This window comes from Petromyzon marinus, chromosome 49 (assembly GCF_048934315.1).
Source record: "Petromyzon marinus isolate PM22_M1 ecotype Great Lakes invasive population chromosome 49, UKy_Petmar_22M1.pri1.0, whole genome shotgun sequence".
Taxonomy (NCBI): Eukaryota; Metazoa; Chordata; class Hyperoartia; order Petromyzontiformes; family Petromyzontidae; genus Petromyzon; species Petromyzon marinus.
The window spans coordinates 7431570-7451889 of NC_133715.1; the positions used below are offsets into that span (position 1 = coordinate 7431570).

General features: G+C 55.2%; 1 protein-coding gene across 3 annotated transcripts in view; it reads left to right on the forward strand.

The window, feature by feature from the left end:
• Positions 1-20320, forward strand: part of CNKSR2 (connector enhancer of kinase suppressor of Ras 2) — a 194839-nt gene that overhangs the window by 143173 nt on the left and 31346 nt on the right. For all 3 annotated transcript variants that reach the window (XM_032972647.2, XM_032972648.2, XM_032972649.2), the window contains 2 exons: positions 3845-4233; positions 11493-11530. In XM_032972647.2, the coding sequence (XP_032828538.2) occupies positions 3845-4233; positions 11493-11530 (427 nt within the window). The remainder of the gene's footprint in view (positions 1-3844; positions 4234-11492; positions 11531-20320) is intronic.

Here is a 20320-nt window from a genome sequence, read left to right on the forward strand (position 1 = left end):
GACAACAAGTGGAGCTCCGGGTGACTAAAACGCAGCAAGTTATCACAGCACAGGGCACAGGTGGTGCACCTGCCAGTCATCTGAGTCAGTAAACCCATGGGACCAGGGTCCGTCCCGTGACGTCCTGCCAGTTGAGCCTTCGACACTTCACGTGGGCTCAAGGTGCACCTAGCCTGGCACGGCGGTTGTCGATATTTGTTGTTGTCATTACACCCAGTGTGGTTTTTGAAGGCGGACCGGAAACTCGGACCCAGACTTATCAGCCGGTAGGCCCCGTTGAGCTGAGCAGCTTGACAACAAGGACAGCCGTCGTCGGAAGTGGTGATGGGGACATCGCACGGGCGAGGGGACCTGCAAGCCACCGAGAGCAAAAGCAGCAAACCCACGCCAGGAACCTTCAGCACACGGGAGGAACAATGGGGAGAGGGCCCAGCAGTGGATTGATCGTGGCCCACGATGATGTTCCGAGCAAATCAGCGATGACAATCAAACGGCACCACGACGGTGCACGTTTACACTCTGGACGCGCGTTGATCTGCCGTGACGTGTGGGATCGTGAGACGAGGACCGAGGGCGAAGGAAAGGGGAGCAAAGGTTTAAAGGACGCGCGAAGAAGCGTGGAGAGGAGGCGGAGAGGAGAGGTGCGTGCTTGCAACGGCGCCGTGAGGCGGGAAGGCGCCACGCGTGGATTGGAGAACGCGTAGCAAGCTCGAGACGGTAAATTGAACGATCAAGAGGAGCGCTAGGTGGGGCCCCGGCAAAAAGGATGCATCGTGGCCCGAAGGCGCGGTCGTCGGCGGTTGAGACCCAGAGTGGAATAGCAGCTCAAGGAAGTGACGCACTGGGGGGAGGGCATTCACCGTGGAGATGGAGCGATGAAATCGGCTCACGCGGAGGGCCTTGTGTGCTGCAGGATTGATTGCTGCATCGTAGGACCGTGAGAGATGGAAACGGTTTGTGGAGAGGGCTCGGCAGCGGATTGATCATGGCTCATGATGATATCGATGACGACGACGATCACGATGATGATCAATGCATAAAGGCACGGTAATGGAACAAGACGGGACCCCCCCACCCCCCCTGTTGCCTAGCATCTTAATAAGAATAATTCTGAAGGTGCCAGGGTGAAACAAGGTTATTTAAAATTGCAGTTGTCCTGGTGGCTGAGATGTGAACACCAAGCTGGCTGCGAGCCTGGGTTCGAATCCGGGGTTTCAGCCACTGCCAGTGTTTAAACCGGGTTCTCCATTGCAGCGAGTTTGATGGCCTCTGCCCGATCACCGATGACCTGCAAAAAGACCAAGTGACTCGCATAGAGACCCGTAGACTCACATGCACTCATAGGCTCACAGAGGCTGAGTTGTTATTTAACCTGGGTTCTCAAGTTTACTGAGTTGATGGTCTCAACCCGGTCACCAATAACTGCATTTAAAAAATGGCATTAAACTTGATTCTGCTCTTAGTTTGGCTCCATTCCAGCTTTGAGAATGAAAAGCTTCAATGTGGCTGTCACGTGAGAAACATTACGCCCGGTGGCAGGATGGGTAGGCAAGTGCTGCCCCCTACTGTCTGGACCAGAGGTCACTCGAACGGACTTTCGGGGGGTAGCTCTGCGGTGTCCGCTTCCGGCGCGGCCGTTCTCTAACACGGCGACAGGGTCCGCGCTGCGCTGCACGATAATATTCTGAGCGGATTCTTCCATCTCGTGACGACGCGAAGATGATGGCTCGAAGAAGAAGAAACACTAATCGGACAAACGTACACGTTTGTCTCCGAGACGGGGTCGCTCGCAGAACTTGTCTGCGCGCCCAGCGCGGATCATTCGAGGGCTCGCGGAGTATCCCAGACGGACGCGCGTCCCACGGCCCTCAAACGTTCTCTCGCCTAGTTACCGCTCGTCATCGCAACGCACGAAAGTCCGCACCGTCAGTCTGCTCTCGCGCGGCCGTTAAAATTCATCACGAAGTCAATTCACCGTTACGGCGGCGCCCCCACTCTCCCTGTTCACCACCCGCCCGGCCACTCGCTCCCCCCGCCCCGCCACCAACCCCACCGCCCCGCGTCCCGTTCATTATGAATCGCAGCAAAAGTGACAGTAAGGTGTTGGCCCTGGGCGTTCATCTGTTTAACTTCCAGATGCTTAGGCTCGCAACGGTGACCCCTCAAAGCAGATTAGTCGTAACGAGGGCCCAAAAATAATCCGGGTCGAGACCCTGCCCGAGCCCCGCAGGGTTCCTAATTGAACTCGTTGTCCTCCCCATCGAACCGCGCCAGCGTCGCTGCGCTCGTAGAGGCGCAAGCGCTGCAACTGGCAAGCTCGCTCGCTCGCCTAACTGCCCGACGGAAGAGCCTCCCTCCGCTGCAGAGGGAATTGCAGAGAACACCCCCGCGACATCGTAGTCCTTTGGCCTACGCTTACACCCGCAACCTCCGCTGGTGACGTTGAGCAACCGGTGCTCGCGTGACGTGCCCGGGCACGCCTGATGCTAGGGCGGGGGGGGGGGGGTGTTGGGGTAAAGGCGCCGGCCCTGCAATTCCCCGCTCGCACCACTGCTATTTGGGGTTTTTTTTTTTGCACGTCTTGGATCGAGGTGGGGGCCGCCCACACTTTACCCCACCACACGCGGTCCTTTACACCGCTTGGTGGAGAGAGGCGGGGAGGAGGAATTTGAGAAACTGGTACCACGGTTTCAGCGGCTGCGAGGGGGATGGAATGGAACCCGGTCACCTATGCAGCGCAAGCCCAGCGTGCTGCCAGTCACACCGCTGTGGCAGCGTTCTGCCTCTGTGTGTGCGCGTGGGGAGTGGTGGCGCAGTGGTTAGCACTACGAACCCGGCGACACGATTTCGATTCTCTGCTCACGGCCAACGTCGATTATAGTATCTGAATCGGTCCTGGGCCTCCCCCAGGTCGACCCAAATGAGTACTTGGTGCAGTGTGCAAACAACGCTACTGGGGAGACAAAGGCGGTCAGGCGTGGTGCTAGCTACCCACGCAGACAGCACTTGCCCAAAAATTAAAGGCTATAAGGGGGATCATTGTCTTTGTATGTGTGTGCGTGTATCTGTGTGTAAGGTGCTTTGAGGTTCTGGGGAATTTAAGTGACCTTTGAATGCAAATTATTATGAAACCGTTATTTCTATATTAAGTTTTTATGGAGTGGAACAGCGGCTCCGTGGTTAGTGTTATAAAAATCGTCGACCTGAGTTAGGCTCCCGGTCACGTCGGACATCGGTGGCGAGCGATATCCTCTACTACACCAGCCCGCCCTGACAATCGTGGTGAAGTATGGTCAAACAACTCCGTGGCGTGGTGGGGGAGACCAACCAGTAGCGCGTTGATCATCCAGAGTGCTGCTGCGAATGAAATTGTCTGTGTGAATCTTTATTAAAAAAGTATTTAAAGCTTTCGTGACTGCAGGGATTCATTTTCTTTGTTCCTTCGCTAAAGTCACGTAGAATGGAAACAATAAAATAATAATAAAAGTGAGAATTTTATTGTTTTATATTAGTATTTTATTGTTTCCCTTCTACGTACCGAAAGAATCAAGAATATGATACTTTATTTGCTTTAATTTTATTTTTATTTTCATTTCAACTCAACGTGAGCACGGTACAGAGCACCGATCGCAGAACAAAGGCATATATTCCGCAAACAAATTCCCGAGATCGTCGCGTAAGGGTAGGCGGGGGGGGGAGCATTGGGCTCTCCACCCAGGTGCGAGGGGCCACCAGCGGAGAATCGATAGTTTACACGGGGGGGGGAAAAGGTAAAGGGGGGGGGGGGGACGTCCGCGTGGATCTCAACGCCACCGTTGTTCTCTCTGCCCTTCCCCACGCGCAGACTCCTCGCTCCTCAAGCACCTGAGCGACGAGCGCATCAGCCCCATCAACGAGGAGGAGCTGGCCCACTGCGGCCAGGCCTCGTGGGGGCCGTCGTGGGCCACGGGACGTAGCGGCGGCGCCGGCGGCGGCGGAGCCGGCGGCGGGGCGCGCGTGCGAGCCACCAGCTGCGAACGCCCGCGCCAGACCCTCTCGGGCGCCAATGGTTCGGCCGACGGGGATGGAGACCGGCGCCACCGGGAGAGGGAGGAGGCCCACAGGAGGCGGCGAGGCGGCGGCGGCGGTGGTGGGGCCCGCTCGGACCGGGAGGCCAGCCCGGGGCCCCTGTTCTCGCCCGGACGTCCCACGGCTCGCAGCGGCGTGGAAGCCAGCACCATGCCGCTGTTTCACGTGAGTAGCGGCCGCGTCGCTCGCGATGATGGACGAGCGAATCGAGGGAGCGCCCCCCCCCCCCCCCCCGTGGGTCACTGAGCCCATGTCGGGGACTCGTGGTCTCGGCCTGGTTCCGTGACCCCTGCGGCCACTAGAGGCGCCACGCCCGCGGTTCCACGTGAGCGGCAGTGCCGGCTGCGTTTCCGATCTCAAAGCGGCGATTGATCCGCGCAAATTCCTGCCCCGCGGCCGAAATAGGCAGTCGTGCCTTGTGAGCCGAGAAATCTCGGTTCCGAATCCGGGATCCGGCTGCTCGGTGGTGAATCCCGGGCTTCTGGAAGGTCGCGAGCTGGCGCCGTGTTACTTTTCAATCCGTGGCGAACGCCGCCATGCCTCAACCGGGTGTGGGACTTAACTGGTAAAATAACAAAAGCGGTTTGGGTTAATGTAAACGGATCGCCCGGCATGATGGACATATGGACGGGCGGGAGGTTTTCTTTCGTGTTTGTGGCTGCGTGGCTCCCACCGCGGGCGGTTTCTGGCGGGCGGGGGGGGGGGGGGGGGCGGGTCATGCCTCCAGGAGTTTCCGGGGGGGACTGCGTGCCGCGCTGGCGACGCGGAAACGTGGTACGTGATTCGGTTTCCCAGCGGAAGCTCCCGCAGCGGGCGTGGAAGCGAAACGTCGGGACGACGCGGTGAGGCGGCCACGGCACCGCCATGTCCGCCGCCGTAGCAGCCCCCGCCCCCCCCCCCCCACAGGTTCACAGCCACAAGAGAAGAGCCGTTTGTTTTCATCCACTAGCCAACCGGGTGGGGTTGGCGGCGGGGGGACGGCACGCACGACTCTCGCTTCCACATCTGTCATCGTGCGAGCGGCAATTAAATTAATTGGTCCACCGTGTGATGGATCGCCGCGGTTTCCGGCTAACGACTGAAGGCCCCCGCGTCGTCTCATCGATGGCTGTTGTGGGGAGCGGGGGGGGGGGGGCGGGGGAAGGCAGCGGGGTGAGGTGGGGTGAGGACGAAGGAAAATAAGACGAGAGCGCGGCGCCGTTTGCCGAAGCTGATCGGCGAGCACGACGGGGAAACGGCTGATTTACCGTTGCCGGTTGAATCAATCGGCCGGGATCAAGCGCGACGCTTGAAGGTTGCTTCGATTATTGTGGCGCTAGAAATGTCCAAATGAGAGGACACTTTTTGTTGAGCTATCATTTGTGGACAGGAACACTTCGGGAAAAATAAGTTGATGCCTCAGCGGGCTTTGTCTGGTAGGCTGGGGATGGTTTGGTCTTGTATGTGTATCTATGTTGGGTTATTTGATTACCTTTCCTATACTTTGATTTAAAGCTTTCGTGACTGCAGTTATTCATATTCTTATGAATTACCAAACGCCATGTCTCGGACCGCATTCGTGAACACAAAGCAGACCTTAAACACGGTAGGACCAACACCTCGGCCATGGCAGATCATAACATTGACACATGACATTGACTTTTCCAAGACAGAGGTTCTTTGTAAGCCATCTGGCTACCATGAGAGATTCGTTCATGAGGCTATCCACATATACAAGCACAGAGACAATTTCAACCGAGAAGATGGATTCTGGCTTAGCAATCATTGGAAGGATTTGATAAACAATTTCAGGTCTTAATTGATTGTTCACGCTTACGGTGGCTTTCAGATAGCATACATTCATTTTTCGTCTCCCCCCTCCTCTTCTCAGAACATAGATGGACTCGTCCTTCTAAATAAACTGACAAATCGCTGCGCGTGGCCGCTGATGTTTTTATAAATAAATAAACCGTTTACAAATAAATAAATAAATGCGAACCGCCACTTCTTTCAAATGTTTCTTGCCGTTGGTTTTTTCACACCTGATGACGACCGTTTGTGTTTTGGTCGAAACGTCGTGAGAATTTTTATTGTTTTATATATATATTTTATTGTTTCCCTTCAACGTGACTTTACCGAAAGCGCTAAGAATACCTTTCCTATACTTTGCACGACTGTCGCGTTTTTGTTCGTTGTTGTAACGTTCTCCCCCGCCCCGAAAAAGAGCTTCATAGCTCATCGGATTCCTCCAGCATGAATAAGTAAATATCCCTGATTGATTCTGACTTTGGGCTGCCAAGATTGCGTCGCCCGTCCGATTGTCCAAGCCCGCCGCCAGCTCGAGCTGGGTGTGCGCGTCGCTGGGCCGACAGCGACAGATCGCCGCCCTGGCGGGTGGCGACGGGGCGCGATCGCCGCTCGAAACACCACCCCCCCCCCCCCCCCCCCCCCCCCACCTCGAGTTACTACTGCGGGTGGTATTGACCATAACAAAATAAGTGTAGATACTCACCGACTTGCCCGCGCCTCCCCGCTCCGGAGCGGACGCTCGAGGTCCTGGTTCGTTATTCGCAAGAAAGCGCCGGGGGGCGGCGCGTGCCGGCGTCACCGGTTCGCGTTTGCCGAGTTTGACGAATCGCTTGCAAAGCACCCGACAGGGGGGAAGAGAAAACAAAAAGCACCCCACGTGGCAACACCGCTGCCGACTGCGATGCCTGTACAGCCTGCGAGACGTAGCGCGTCCCTCTCACTTTGCATTGCAAGGTCGGCGGGAATACCAAAACGCTCTGTCCCCTTTTGTGAAGTCTCGAATCTAAATGGCTTTTTGCAATCGGTGTCGTTACGTCGACTCCCACGGATGGGGGGGGGGAGAATTTTTCAAGTTCTGAAAAAGTATACATAAAAATTTATATTTGTTCAGCTAAATTCGGATACTCTCTTATAACCCCCTCTCTCGCAACGCCAACAACACCCTTTTGTGTGTGCCGCCCCTCCCCGTCATCCCCGTCACCCGCAGCCCCCCACACCCCCTCCATCCACGTGGCCGGAACGACCACCGCTAACGAACGCTGCTCTCATCGCCACGGCGCGTCACGTCCCATCAACTTAATGCAGCGTCAGCCGTCAAATTAAAGTTTTATTTTGGAGTGGAAACGCGAGCCTGGCGGCACAGCGGCGCCTTGCCTGTCAAAATAATGTAGCGGCCAAAGGCGCGTTCGAAGCTTCGCCCAGCAAATTCATTTAATCCATATTTGTTATTTTACGTGTACGATATATGTGCATTTATATAAATAATATTATTTCACAATCTAAATATTTCGGTCGTTATCCGCGGTAAGTTTCCGGGCTCGCGCGCTGGCTCGCGAAAGTTGTGTTGCGGAACGGAGGGGCGGTGGAGGAGGTGGCGGATGAGGAGGACGAGGCGGCAGCGGTGGAGGAGGAGGAGGAGGAGGAAGAGGAGGAGGAGGTGGTAGAGGCGGTGGGGGAGGTAGAGGAGATGGACGAGGTGGAGGAGTTTGAGGACGTGGTGAGAACGTCGCTTGCGTTGGGCGAGCGGGGATGATGAGTGATTCTCTCGGTGAGTTGTCTTGTGGGGGTGCAAATACCAACAATCAGCATTGTAAAACAAAAACAAAAAATCGGCATCAACGGCAAGACTGAGTGCCCAAAGCAATTCCCGACACCGCGGCGCTCGCTGGGGTCACGCGACTCCACGGTCTGGCGGGAGGCTCTTATCTCACGCGCCGTTAAGGGCATCGTGTTTTTTTGTGGAGAGATAATTCCACACTTTGGTGAGATGGTTATAAGCGACGTGCAGGCTCAGGATTTGTAACACGCAATTTGCTGTTTTTCCCCCACTCCTCCTCCTCCTCTTTGGAATCTACTTTGTGTCCTGGGTCCTTGATTTACAATAAAAAAAAAACAACACGTGCAGAACTCTGATGCGGACGGCGACCAAGAGAACACCGCAAAACTCGGAGCAGATCTGCGTGTGCGTGCGTGATACCGTAAACTCTCCCAGCCCCGGATTCTGTTGGCCGGCCTCGACTTCATACTACCACCTCAACCTGTCACCTCATCTCCTCAATTGAACGAGGCATCTCACCCGTGGTTCACACCTACAAACGTGTCGTCGCCCGTCCGTCTGCGTGTCCGTTTATTCGTCCATCCATAAGTCCATCTGTGCAATTGTCCGACTGTCCATACATACATTTTACCCTCTGTCCATCTATTTGTCAAACTGTCCATCCGTCTGTCTCTCCATCTGCTAGTCCTTCCTTCTGCTAGTCCTTCATCCATCTGTCCATTCATCTTATTTGTCCGACAATCTGTCCATCCGTCCACTTGTCAGTGTGTCCGTCCGACCGTTTGTCCGTCCATCCATCTGTTCATCTATCTGTACTTCGATCTGTCTGTTGGTTCCGTCCATCCGTCCGTCCGTACATCCGTCTGTTCATTCGTCGCCCGTATCCATGCGTCCGTCCGTCCTCTCTCGCTCTTGCCCGTGTTTTAATTAACTGCGCGTGTCGGCGCTTAGGGGAAGAGTTTTGTTGTCACAGGAGCCAATTTTCTTGACCTATTGTGCCGCGTTTCCAATGCAGTTAAGTGCACAGGACTCGGCCCTCCACGCTTTAAAACACTATTGAATCTGATTAGCCTTTGCCCAGCAAAACGAACGGTCTGTTCCTTAATAAGCGTGCGCGCCTCCGCGACCCGGACGGAGGTCGTGTGCCTCACCTACGCTGGGCGGGCGGCCCGCTGCGTGCCAGATGCCACCGGTGTTAATTTCACAAATTTTTTTTTTTTTTAAATGTATTTCCTGCTCTACATGTGAGCATCGTGTTTACAGCCCTGAGCCATCTGTGGAAATTCCACATTCCTATCGCAGGGGGGGGGAAGTCTCTCCATATTACAGCATTGTTGACTTCCCTACAAATTAGTTTGTTTTATCGACCCCAGAGGGATTATGGGCCGAGTCAACCCCCACAAACAGGATTTGAACTTGCGACCTTCCGATTGCGAGCCGCCCGCTCTACCGCTGAGCCAGCGGGCCTGTCAACATGATGGGTGACGGTAAAAATCGTCAATAAAGACTTTTTAATTGGAGTTGGCAAGGGCGAAGTGAGACCGCCCGTGACGAGGTGCATGCTCACGGTCCGAACGAGGTGGGCGCGGAGCGATATCGTTCAGTGACGTCGTCCGAGACTGCAGTGTGCGCCGAGGAAGACCGCGCGTGCCTTATATTTTATTGTTCCTGTTAAGCCGGCACAGTGTGTGTTGGTCTCGTTAACTGTGCTTGTGCACTGCTGCCAACTCAGCGGCGGCAGCGCCCGGCACAAAAATAAAATTTATAACATCGGTTGGGCGGCAGCTGCGCCGCCACTTGCGTCGACGTTTAGCAGCGCGGAGCGTTTGACCGATCGTCCGACTGCGTTTGGGCGAGCCAGACTTAAGGGGACACCCCCTAGGCTCGACTTGAAATCGGCGGAGGCTGCTGTCGACTTGGCTCGGAGCGCGGCAAAAACACAGAGCCATAATTGCACCGCACACGACCCCTGCGCATGGGTCGCAGTGTGCCGGGTTAATCCCCGCGCCCCGCGCCAACGGCACGCGCCAAACACGGTCGCGGCCTCTCGTTTGTGCCCAGTGCACGTTTGTCCCTGTCTCGCTTGCAACAGGTTGGCTTTGTTGTGAGCTCGCATGCAACAGGGCAGGCTTGTTGCGAGCTCGCTTGCAACAGGCCAGGCTTGTTGCGAGCTCGCTTGCAACAGGCCAGGCTTGTTGCGAGCTCGCTTGCAACAGGCCAGGCTTGTGAGCTCGCTTGCAACAGGCCAGGCTTGTCACGAGCTCGCTTACAACAGGCCAGGCTTGTTGCGAGTTCACTTGCAACAGGCCAGGCTTGTCGCGAGCTCGCTTGCAACAGGCCAGGCTTGTCGCGAGCTCGCTTGCAACAGGCCAGGCTTGCTGTGAGCTCGCTTGCAACAGGCCAGGCTTGTCGCGAGCTCGCTTGCAACAGGCCAGGCTTGTGAGCTCGCTTGCAACAGGCCTGGCTTGCTGCGAGCTCGCTTGCAACAGGCCACGCTTTTTGTGAGCTCGCTTTGGACCAGGGCAGGCTTGTTGTGACTCGCTTGCAACAGGGCAGGCTTGCTGCGAGCTCGCTTGCAACAGGGAACAGTTGTTATGAGCTCGCATGCAACAGGCAAGTCTGAAAGTAATTGAAAGTATCTTCTTTGGTTATTTCGGTAAAGTCACGTAGAATGAGAATAAAATAATAAATTGATAAAATAAAATAACACAATAATATTCTCACGACGTTTCGGCCACAACACAAGCGGCTTTAAGCTTTAAGCTTAAAGGTCGTGATCTGAACGTGGCTCTTTCACTCCAGCGCTGTCCTACCAGACAGTCTTGTCCCTTCACCTGACGAAGGCCGCTTGTGTTGTGGCCGAAACTTCGTGAGAATATTATTGTGTTATTTTATTTTATCAATTTATTATTTTATTCTCATTCTACGTGACTTTACCGAAAGAACCAAAGAAGATGAATCATTGCAGTCACGAAAGCTTTAAATCGAAATTTAATTGAAAGTAATTGCAATAGGCAATATGACATTTCCATGATCGACTAATTATTTTACTTATGGAAAACGAATAAGTAGATATTAATTCATTATTATAATGGTGACTGAAGCTCGTTAATGGCTTTTCGGCGTAAAAGCAGCTACACGCAAATGTGCGTGCACACACACACAGACATAGAACTTGAAACTAAATTAAAGACACGGTCGAAAATAAAGCAATTGCTCAAGTGCATGCCGTCATTTATTAAATGCCCTGCCCTCTCCCCGTGGCGGTGGCGCTGCAATGCAGCATGCTTCTGTCCATCGTCCGTCGGTCATACATCATCCATCGTCCGTATGTCCGTCCGTCATCACGTATGTCCGTCCGTTGTCCATACGCCCGTCCTTCAACCGTCCGTTGTCCGTCCGTCTGTCCATCATCTGTCCGTTGTCCGTTCGTCTGTACATCCGTCCCGGCTGGATGCGACTCTCGCCGCCGTCTATCCCTGGCGGCACGGCCGGGGCGCTGCTGCTGTTCCCGGGACCGCGTTACGGAGCCGAGGCGCGTCCAGCGGCGCGTATCCGCCCGCCCTAAACGCGAGACCGTGTATTTTCTCCGAGTTAATGGACGGCAACCTTCTCACTTCCCCCGCCACCCCCCCCCCACCCCCTTCCCCACCCGGCTTTGGGGTAATTTCAAAATGAAAAAAGAAAATAAATAAAATCGACAACGTTTGCGCGGGCGAGATACGACGTGGGCGAAAGGCGCAGGGCGAGTGTGTGCCCACGGTGAGAGTTGGCGTGCCGTCGGCGTGCGTCGTTGGACTCCATTATTGATGAGACTCTCACTTCTCGTCTCCCCTTCCCTTGTTGGTTTTGTTCTCAGAGAGGACCCGTGGACCAGGTGCCGGAGGAGCGAGACAGGTAGGCTGCTCCATGCTCCATTGCGCCACTAGATTTTCAAACGCGTTCCAAGTCACCAGGGTTGCTTTTGCTCTGTCCGTCCGCCCGTCCATCTACTTGTTGTGGTGGGGGCGGGGGGGGGGGTGAGTGGAGCGGGACGTACGTTAACTCTCATAGCGATGATCCAGTACGAACAAGTTGCGTTGCTATCTGAGAGAAGACCAGCCACATGGACCCCCCCCGCCCCTGACACAGCTCCATCGTTTCATCGTGGCCCATGGACGCGACTCCTGCCCGTTCGCCCGCCCCGGCGCGAGTGCTACCGTTAATTGTCGCCAGCGTCCATGTAATCCACACGTGTGTGTGTGTGTGTGCGCTTGATTTTTCTTCATTGTTAATTCGTTGAGGCGTCTGGGTGCCTTCGAGTTCCGAGAGGCCGAGCGGGCACCACCCTGGGTTTCAACCCGGGTCTGAGCCACCCGCCCGGCCACAGCGATTCTATAAACGATTTAAACTATTTTTTTTAATCTTACCAGGTAAGGCCCACTGAGCTACACAGCTCTGTTTCATAAGCGACCTGGCTATCACAATTAATAGCTCGATGAAGTGACTCGTCACGTGGAAATTTAAAGCTGCCAAATACTCTTCAACGTGTGACGTCGATTCTAGAATGCGGAGGGAAAAACCCGAGGACTCGGAGAGAGACACGCAAACTCCAAATACACAGCAGGTGTCAGGGTCGGGATCTAACCCACGACCTCCTGTATACCAGGTGAGGCAGTTAACATCTCGCCACTGTGGGCGCCACGGTGGCGAGATCCAAACCAGGGTCTCAGCCGAGGGTCCCAGCATGATCCATGCGATGCCTGCAACCACTAGGACGCTACAATGCACCAACGATGGCCGGATGGCTCAGAGGTGAGAGGCTGAGCCAGCACGACTGAGAACCTGGGTTCGATTCTGGGTTCTCAGCTACTGCCTGTGGTCCATCCGGGTCCCCCCCCCCCCCAGGTGCCGTGAGCTGATCGTCTCCGGCCGGTCACTGATGACCGTGCAAAAAATACAACCGTCGCGTGAAGTTTGGCTAAATTTCCGCCCTGAGAGTTAAAACGTCCCTCCAACCGCCGTGCGATGAAGACTTTTCTCTGTAGCAGGGCGAGTGGGAATGCAGGCCCCGAGTGTGCGGAGTATAGAGGCAGTGTGGTAAGGGAGATAAATGAGAAACGGATTGGGAGTGAACGATGTGGCGATACCGGCTAAAGAATGAGCACCATGATGGGGAATTCATTCGGCCTCCATCCTCGCTAATGAGTTGACAGATGATGGCGATGATGGGAGAGGTTTTTTCATCATTACCGCTCATCAGCACCGTCTCACGGTTTTTACCCCACAGCTTATTGAAGATACACAAAGTGACGAGTGTGCAGATAACAGGTTGTTCCATCTTTATTGGCACTCATCATTATTGACGCTCTTTGGCAACAGTTCTCATCAAGTAGCATAAACCATCATCATGTGAACTCATCCTCGCAGAAGTGAATTTTGGCCAGCCATCGTACAAAGATGCTCACTGAATCACTTCTGCGGCCATCTGGAACGCTCTTCCCTCCGCCATTCGGAAGCCACTGGAGCTATACCACTTTAAAATAATCTAGATTGAAACTCATTCCTTTGGAACTGCGTTTTGTGTTTAGTTCCTCGTCCTTCCCCCGCACGTCCGATTAGCACGGTTGGCTACGTGCAGTGCAAAAGAAGTCCAACATGCGTACGTACAATGCACAAGGCAAATGCAATGCGCACGCAGTGCAAACGCATGAAGAGGCGCGGGCCTGCAATTGCACGCGCTGGTGCTGCCCGTCGGCGGGGCGGCGAGTGCTTCTGCGCACTGGACTGCACCGTCACAGATAAAGGCGCAGACCCCGCGATTGCCTTGCTCACGCCACCGCTGACAGAAGAGCCTTGGCTACTGCCACCGTGTGCTTCCTTGGGGGGGCCTGTACCGAACAGGCCTTCCCCTGAGCCGACACGAACAGGGTGGGGCGGAAATTATCGTCGCCCGCGCCCCCCCCTTCCCCCCGAGCCCTGAAACGATTCCCACGAGCGGCCACCCGCCGGACGGTAAACCAGGAACACCGCGTCTCACTCGCCGGGCTCGGCTTGTCGTCCTCGGGGGGCCGGGGGGGGGGAGCCAGGGGCGGCCACTGACGGCGAGGATTCAAGGAGAGGCACGTTCGCAGGCAAGAGATTTGCGAGGTCGGCGAGTGGCCGCTTCTTCCCGAGAGCTAAAGCACGACGGGATGGGGCGGGGGGGGAGTTAGTGGGTCGTGGTGATCCGGGAGGGGCGGGGGGGGGGAGGTCCAATCGACGTGTTCCGGGAGAAACCTGCTGCCTGCTCGCTTGGCTCGCGAGATTCCTGTGATCGCCGAGCGAGAGACGGTAATGGGGGTAATAAATAACACGGCGATAATTATTATTATTATCGCCGTTTATAACTCGTAAAGCGCCTCAATGTCGACTGCAGCGTCTCGAGACGTCGTACAAACGTAGGGGGCAAAAGGGAAAAATAAACGGGGGGGGGGCGACGAGGTAACGGTCACGAGAGTGATATGGAGATAGTTTTGCCGAGAGTGCGATTGGAATTAACAAACTGTTGGGGCAAGTGCTGCTAGCGAGAACCTCTATGGAGGTTGGCACGGCACACGATTGGTTGGGTGGCCAACACCACGTCCGGTCGCCTTTGTCTCTCCAGTTCTGATGGTCTTATACAACGCATTAGGTACTCATTTCGGGAGCTTACCTCGGGAAGGCCCTAGACTGGTTCAGATAATCGCCACTGTTATTGGTCCCGAGCGGGAATCAAACTCGTGTCTCCGGGTTTGTACGCTCGCCACTACACCGCCACTGGTCAGACACACATCTACCGGGTTACAAGTCACACTCGCAACTTTTACTTTGAACTACAGGGTTAAAAATTGCGCCCGAGAAGCCGGAGAATCTGGTATCAGTGAAAACACGGTTTAACTACAGGCGGCCGAAATCCGGACTGCAAACCCGGGTTTTTACTGCTCGGCTGGCTCTGACCCCGGCCTCTTCCGTCCTCCGCCTTCTTCCTGGCGTTAACTGCAGGGGCGTGCAGGGCGGCGGGCAATTTGAGACGTCGCTCATTGCGACGCAAGCAATAACGGTGGCGGCGGCGCGTCGCCCCTCCGCCGGAACCGTCGGTCGCGCTCCAGAGGGCGTTCCGTCTCGGCGTTCCGTCTCCGCGTACGCACCCGACGCTCACGGTCGCACCTCCCCCCCCCCCCACCAAACACCCCCCTCCCTCCCTTGCCGCTCTCTTATCGGCGAATATTTATGGATGACTGATTAGTGCTGCGGGTCCGATCGATCGCGCGGAATAGAATTATGCCGGAGAGCCGGCGCGGGATTTATATTTCTCGAGCCGGGGCACGCCTTCGGCTTTTTATCGCCGGAACGAAGGGGGTCGATGAGTTTTAGTAAATTACGCTTTTCATTTACTGGATCCGCGGCGCACCAAGCCCGAGTCGATACCGCATCATCCTCCCGATCACCCGGCGGGCGCCGTCGTCAAAGGCGGGCGAGCGCTACAGGCGTGGATTATTTTTATTTTTTACACAAATGATCGCGATCCCGCAGGTTCGCTCACCTGCCGTCCAATTTGCGATTTTTTTTTTTCCCCCATTTTATTTTTGTTGCTACCGGGGCTGTTACCACGTCGTTCAACCAAGACGTCCGACGTTTTCACTCCGCGTGTTGTGGGAGCTTCTTCAGGAACTGAGAGGGACGTAGGACTCGCCCGAAAACACTTTACAGCGGCGGCGCTAGACTGAGAAGTCTGTCTCGACGCGCAAAATATAACGTTTCACCCGTCGGCCGATCGCTCTTCCCCCGATCAATGTTGTCGAGCAGGACTCTGTTAAATCTGGCAAACTCTGAACCGGCCTCCAACTTCGTAGGCTCATCAGCAGAATCAGACCTTACTCTTTGGTTCTATTGGGTAAAGTCACGTAGGTGAAAAGAAAATAACAAAAAATCACGACGTTTCGGCCACAACACAAGCGGCCTTCATCAGGTGAAGGGACGAGACTGTCTGGAGGACAGCGCTGGAGTGAGAGAAGCCACGCTTAGATCACGACCTTTAAGCTGTGTGAGAAGAAAACAAAGCGCCTTGACAAAGGAATTAGCATATAATTTAGCATTGAAATGGCTCATTGAAAGAATCAGACCTCTTTACTCGGTGCAGCAAGGAGATTCCTTGGTCAGCATTATCTTCTCGAAGGCTCCTGGGTTTTCTCCGGGCGAACCGGTTTCCTGCACTGCATGCCTGTAAAAAATAATAATTAGTTTTTGCGCCGCGAGTCGTTTTGACGCGACGTCCGACGTTTCGCTGGGGAACTTCCTCGGGTAACTGGATTCAGTTGGGCCACCTCCCGAAATCGAGCTCCACACATTCATCAACACCACCATGCATGCCCTTAAAAGGAAACCTTTTTAATTGATGACATTTCAGGCAATCGCTGATTATATACCTTTTTAATTTAAACTTGTAAGGCCACACATGGTGTTGTTGTTGTTATTGACGAATGTGTTGAGCTTGTTGTTGTTGCTGCCTTTGTGCACCATTGTCAATGTATCGATGGGCAACTGAGCCGTTTCCCACGTAGTCCCCAGACCCTGGAACTCTCTCTTCCTCTCTCTCCCCACGAGATCTCAGCAACTCTGAGTCTGTGGTATAAAGAAAACGTTTTTATACACTTTATAGAATTCTAGCAAGTGGCTTTTAGCGCATTTTAGAATTCAGCCGAATTTGAGTTCTTAGGTCCATGGTTTTTTCGCCGTGCCGAGCGTCTGTTGCCCGCCGTGTCTTCTACGGCGCGCGTTGAGACCCTTGGTGAATGATTGCTATTCGTAGCGTTACTAAAATTGGTTGAGCCCCAAAACAACCACCATGGGAGAGCCCGCCTAACACCGCATCCGCGAAACACGCCGCCGCCACAGCCGGCGCCATCGTGAGCGGAGGACACGGGGCGCCTCCGAAGTGTCCACTCCGAAAGTGTCCCCGCGCCCCAGGACACTTCGGAGCGCTCGGAGAAAACCCATTGCTCGCTGGCGTGCGAGAGAGGAGGGAGGCATCACGATACGCTCGGCGCCCATCGAGCGAAGCGCCGCCCGCGGTGCCGGCGGCCTCGTTCGTCACCGGCACGCCCCCCCCACCTCTTCGTCCGCGCATCCCGCCGCCGGCCGTTTGTCAACTCTTACGTTTTTACTCTCTGCCCCGGGGAAGTTCGGACTCGATCGATCGACTCGGAAACTTGCCCCCCCCACGACACCCGCCCCTCTCCCCGCCGCCCTCGCCGCTCGTTAACGGCGGTGCAAGTTTGGCGCTCTGCTTTACGATCCGTGGTCGGGGTCGTAACGAGCGGAAACCCCCCGCGGCGAGGGTGGCGAACGCGGCGGAGTGTGGTCCTGCAGTTGAAGTTGAAGTGTGCTGTGGAAAAAGCTTGACAAGCCACCAAAGGTGGTCGTTTGGAACCTAAGGGAGCGAGCGGTGAGGTCAGCCCCAACGCTTGGCCGCCTTTGTCTACCCAATGCTGAAGTTGAAACCACCGCACCCATTTGAGGCTATTTAGACCTCGTGGAAGGCCCCGGACCGGTTCAGATAATCGTCTGAACTCGGCTCGCCAGGTATTCGTAGCACAGCAGCGCGCTAACCACTGCGCCGCCGCTCCGCCACACATGTTCACGTACACCCACACGGTCCGTGGGTAGGCGTGCGCGAGTGTGCGAGCGTGTGCGCGGTCCTATATATCAGCATTGTTCCCACGTGTCGATACTGTCAATAACGCAGCGTGACCGGGGACAGGTTCACTTGAGGGAGGCGGGCGAGACACAGAATGTGTTGTTTGTTTCCTAGGGACTCCCCCCCCCCCCCCCCCCCATATCGACAGCTCGTGCGCCTGCCATTTGAGAGTGAGGGGCGCGGAGTGTTGCCGAGCGGGTTTGGACACGCGGGTCCCCACCGGTTCGCGGCGATCACGAGGCCCCAATCGTGGGGGGGAGGGGCGGGGGGTGTAATGAGGGAGCCCTTGGGATGCCGGGCCGTGTGTGGGCCCAGGATTCATTGCTTTGTGTTGGCCAATCTTAAACAAGAGCGAAAAGTTTGGTGTCAATTTTTTAGTTTGTCGGCGAGTCTGCTCTGCGGTAAAAACCTTGTCTCGGGTTTATTTTGTTGTTTTCCAGCCCCCCCCCCCACCCCTCCGACCAACCGCACTCCCCCCCCCCCCTCCAAATGTTTTTATTCAAATTTTTTTCTCTCGCTCGGTTGGGGTTTCTTTCGTTTCTAGCCGCGGTGACTCATCCCCCCGTCAGCAACAAGTGAGACCCCGGGCGCGTTGTTGCGTGCCTTGTGCCGAGAGTGTCCGTCGGAAACGCTCGCACGGCGGTGCAAACCCCTTCTTGTTAGACAACAGCCCGCGGAAAAGGGCGAGTCATTAATTACTCATTTTCAACTGGTAACACGCTGCTGCTACTGCTGCTGCCGCCGCCGAGCAATGCATTGTTCGTTAACTCGTTGAGAGCGAGAGAATGACTCGGGAGGACGCGCGGATTAGCACGGTTGGCTACGTACGGTGCGAAAGACGCTCAACACAAGCAGACGGACGGACAGGGAGGTAGAGGTGAGGAGCCGGCGCCGACAATCGCCCCAAGCTCTGCGCTCCACCTACACATCGAGGTGCTGTCGGGCAATCGGCGAGTGTTTGCGTGTCGCAGAGCTACTTCTGAGATCCCTTCGCAGTGACCCTGTGGCCCACAGAGCAAGGGCGGTGGGGGCGGGTGGGCGGCACCACCCCCCAATTGTGCTGATACAGAGGGGTTTCAACGTCCGTAGCGTCGCAGTCATTCTCAGCCGCAATGTAGACACGTTGACGTTCAGAACCGCTTTTCCTTCGTACGTCTGCGTATTAAAGTTGTGGTCGTGCGTGCGTGCGTGCGGAGCGTTAATTCGCAGGCCGCGCTACGAACCTGGTGACCCAAGTTTGATTCCCACCCTCGGCTATTATCGTTTACAAGTGGTATCCAAACCTGGTTCTCAGGCCTTTCCTTATCAAATCGGCATCGTACGAATATCAGCACTGGAAAGACAATGGCGGCTGGGTATATTTCTTAACATTCCACCCCATCGTGCATTGTGCAGGCGTGAAATAGAAGCCCTCTAACAGCACTTGTACCACCAGTCTCTAAAGGCTACCCAGGGGTTAATTATCTGTGTGTGTGTTTCACCATGCATGTTTCAAACCTACCCATGCTGCATGAGAATAGTGGCTGACCCTGCCGTATCAGATAATTGGAGCCTACACTTCATAAAAAATCAATTTCCCAGCACTAATGATTATAGAGATTTTTAATTCAGTATTTTAATGTCAACGTTGTGAGTGGATAGCTATTGTATACATACTCGTCCTTGTTATTGAACTGGGCCTTGTCGCCCCTCCACCCCCGCCTCCTCCTCCCCCCTTTCTTCCCCCACACTTCTAACCTACTTCACCAACCCATAATGACCAGCGTGGTGAAGTATGCAACAGCAACAAAAAACCCCGTGACCTACTCGGCAATCTGAAATCACATCGGAGAGCTCCCCAGCCCAACCGCATGTCCCCTACGCAGTAGCTAGGTTTTTCTTGCGTGCGTTTAGTGTTGTCCTTCCCCCGTGCACATCCGATTAGCACAGTTTTAGCTACGTACGGTGCGAAAGAAGTTCAACAACTACAAAGATCCCCCGTATAGCCTTAACAGACTGTAGGGGCAAGTGCTGTTAGTGAGCACCTATAAAGGCCGGCACGGCACACGAGGGGGCAGGTGGCCAACACCACGCCCGGCCGCCTTTGTCTCCCGAGTGGCGATGTTTCTACACCGCACCGGGTACTCATTTGAGGCTGAGTCGACACACACACAAACACATACGTGTGATGTCATCGGCACGGAACGGCACGGCACGGCTTCTGCAGTGGGACAAAAAAAAAAACCCATTACCTTTCCGAGCTACGCCGGGCCTATTTGGAATTCGCCCCGGCACGGCTCGGTTGCGCAGTGGAAAATAAAAAAAAAGTGGCAATGGCTGGCGTTTGACGCCTTAAAGCCGAGACGGGGCGTTGCGTCGGCCGAGGCGCCGCGAGTCTTTTATCTTTCTGCGAGGGAACCGGCAGAACCTTTGGCCTGGCTCCGTTCCATAAATATGCGTCAGGAAAACGAGCCACCGCCCCCGGCCTCATCCGCTCACGTGACGTTTCTTTTTTGGTGGGGAGAGTTTTTTTTGCGGGGAACGTCCGAAGCGGAGGAGGAACGCGCGCCAACACCGCCGTCGCCGCCGCCGCCGCCATGATGGATGTCGTAAAAGCGGCGCCGCGTGAGCCCGTGACGTTGCCCAGACCCTCGCGCGCGCGTTCGCTTTTGCCGCTTGTTCATCGCTCGGTCCGCCCGCGTGGCTCGGCGGCAGAGCGGGCGGCTCGCCCAAGCGGAAGATCGCGAGTTCAATTCCTGGTAGGGGGACCGGTTTTACTCGGCCCATCATCATCATCATCCATCATAATCATCATCCCTCAGGTGGGTCAATAGAATAAGTACCGCTTTGTGGGGACGTCAACAGCGGGGTTTCCCTGTGGATAGACTCGCCCCCGCCATAGGAATGTGGGAATTTCCCCCACCGGCTCTGCAGCGGTGCAAAACTGGAGATGAGCACCCAATGCCTCCGACGTTCATCTGAGAAGGAAATCTCGAGTGACTTGAAGTCGA